At 37.3% G+C, this 2,312-nt stretch overlaps 1 protein-coding gene across 7 annotated transcripts in view; it reads right to left on the reverse strand.

Moving 5' to 3' along the window:
* LOC145462912 (uncharacterized) overlaps positions 1-1,951 on the reverse strand; it is a 21,653-nt gene extending 19,702 nt beyond the window's left edge. For 6 of the 7 annotated variants that reach the window (XM_081446577.1, XM_081446575.1, XM_081446579.1 and 3 more), the window contains exon 1: positions 1,642-1,950. In XM_081446577.1, the coding sequence (XP_081302703.1) occupies positions 1,642-1,908 (267 nt within the window). In that variant the 5' untranslated portion in view covers positions 1,909-1,950. Of the gene's footprint in view, positions 1-1,641 lie in introns of all 7 variants that reach the window. The other variant, XM_081446580.1, reaches the window with a different exon arrangement.
* Between the last annotated feature and the right edge of the window lie 361 nt (positions 1,952-2,312).

The following is a 2,312-nucleotide window of genomic DNA, read 5'->3' on the forward strand; positions in this document are numbered from 1 at the left end:
TTGACTAAAGCAGCGTCCACACTAAGCCGGAGAAATTTGAAAACGCAGATTTATTTCAAAGGTTAGCCCTACCGTCCACCCTAAAACGAAACGGAGTTTTTCGAAAACGCTCTTCAAACCGAAGGAGTTTGAAAACGTCGGGTTTTCGCAACTTTCGTGTGAACGAAAAACATTTTGAAAACATGACCACACGACAATCATGTGATTTTCCTGACCGAGTTTTTCTCAAACAAAAATCCAAATAACCGGTGATTGTTGCGTTATTAAATTCCTCCAGCGTAGTGTGAACCGAAAACATTTGATGCGTTTTCAAAGTGAAACCTCCGTTTTAAAACCGCTCCGACGGGGCCTAAATCGTGTCTTAACCCTTTCAGTTTTTCTGTCGACAGCGTTTTCTACGTTAGACTATTTTTTAAGGTTCTCGACATAAATTTCTTGCTATTTCTGGCTTTATCACACTTCATTTTTCATGTAAACTGTTGCCTGGATACATATATTTGTTGTTCAGAATAGAACAATCATGGGCATTTTATTTCTTCCGCTGCATATGCGGCCGCATGATGACTCGGCCGTATTACACGTGCGTTACCTAGGCTTCCTGCCAAACAAACACTACATATTGGCGGATATATATGATAAACAAAACAAAAATATTTCAATAAAGAAAAAAAAAAAGAGAATTTAAAAAATTTGTGTCAACGCTTACTTATATATATTTTTTCTGTCAAGTAAACGTTAGTCTTCACCAGAATCTTGGAACGGAGCCGTTATTCGATCTTCATGTACGTGTGAAGTCTTCCAGAACGAGCCCCCCACTTTTAGCCATAACAAAAGCTTTAACGTCACGGGACGGAAAAAAAATTATAACAACAGCAGCACGCAGTTATTAAATGACATTTTTAGAGTTATTTCTTTTCCATCTTGCATTTAAACCAGAAATTTATACATAGTTCAAATTCTCTATTTTGATCAACTTTTGTACCAAGAGAATTAACAGTAAACCGCGAAACTGCGCTCAGTATGCATATCATTGCATGTTTGACGAGTTAATGAATATTCTTGTAGCACGAAAAATCATTAAGACCAACCGGAAAGTGCTTAATAAGTTGGCCACACGCAATGCCGGCCTTAACACGCCCTGTACATGCATTTGGATAAAGAAACTGGAGTAAAGAAGTCATGGTTCCCAAATTTTAGAATAACTTGAAATGAAAAGAGAGACTTGCATAGTTCCCTATTCTCAAAACACTTTAACCCTCAAAAAGCATGTATTTAAAAAATAAACAGCGATATTTGCATGGCAGCTGATATTGACTGCAAAATTGAGGACGTTAAGTGATATTATAGGTTTTTTTGTTGTCCATAAAAGTGGAATAAATAAACACACTGTTGCGGTGTTGCTATCAGAATATTGTCATTGATCTAGGATTTCTTTTGATAGCCTTGCATTTATTGGTAAAATTAGTTTCAACTAAATACATTTCCTAAAATTCGGTTGTAAACTTTCATGGCCTTTTGAGCTGAAAAAAGTCGTTAAAAATTTACCAACTTGGTAAAAAAGACATGCAAATATGCCTTTCCCGAGTAGAAAATTTAACGCGACTAAAAAATCTCTCTTGTAGCGTTTTGCGATCATCTTACCTCAAAATAACTTGTGCCATTACTCAGTACTCCTCCAATAGCTACATCGTAGTTCAACATATCTTCTGCAGGAGCTTCGGCAACACCAAGGCCGACCCAACCTACGGTTCTAACCTCCACCAAAAATTCTAACGTGTCTGAGGTGGCGTTGAAATTCCACGAAACATTGTAGTTTCCCCCATGCAGGGTAAGCATGTTAGAAAACATATCACTGCTTTTTGTAGAGACCACAAAAAGCGTTAAAAGAAAAAACTGAAGAACGGCCATTGCAACTTGATGAAACGAACCGCCTCGCGTGAGGAATATAATGACTACGCATATTTCACTGCGTCATGTTTTTATAGTCTTTGTACATGACCACGCGCCCAATATCCTTTGTTTAATATTTTCCATTTTGAGGTTAGATCCAAAATCATGCTAATTTCTTTTCTATTTTTTTTTTTCACAAAAATAAAACGGAAACCCGCTGATAAGGGTTATTCTGAAATCACGTCAAAGTGGAAATCTGTGCACCTTGCTTAAAGTTAATATGTTGTGGAGAGTTTTGAATGGTACCGATCAGGTAAATTTGGCGCACAACGGCCGAAGGTCCGACAGCATAAACAAAATTTCATTTACTACATAACTGGGGGAATACTAGCCCGAAATTTAATTGCCTCGCGAGAATTTTC

This window comes from Orbicella franksi, chromosome 12 (genome assembly GCF_964199315.1).
Source record: "Orbicella franksi chromosome 12, jaOrbFran1.1, whole genome shotgun sequence".
Taxonomy (NCBI): Eukaryota; Metazoa; Cnidaria; class Anthozoa; order Scleractinia; family Merulinidae; genus Orbicella; species Orbicella franksi.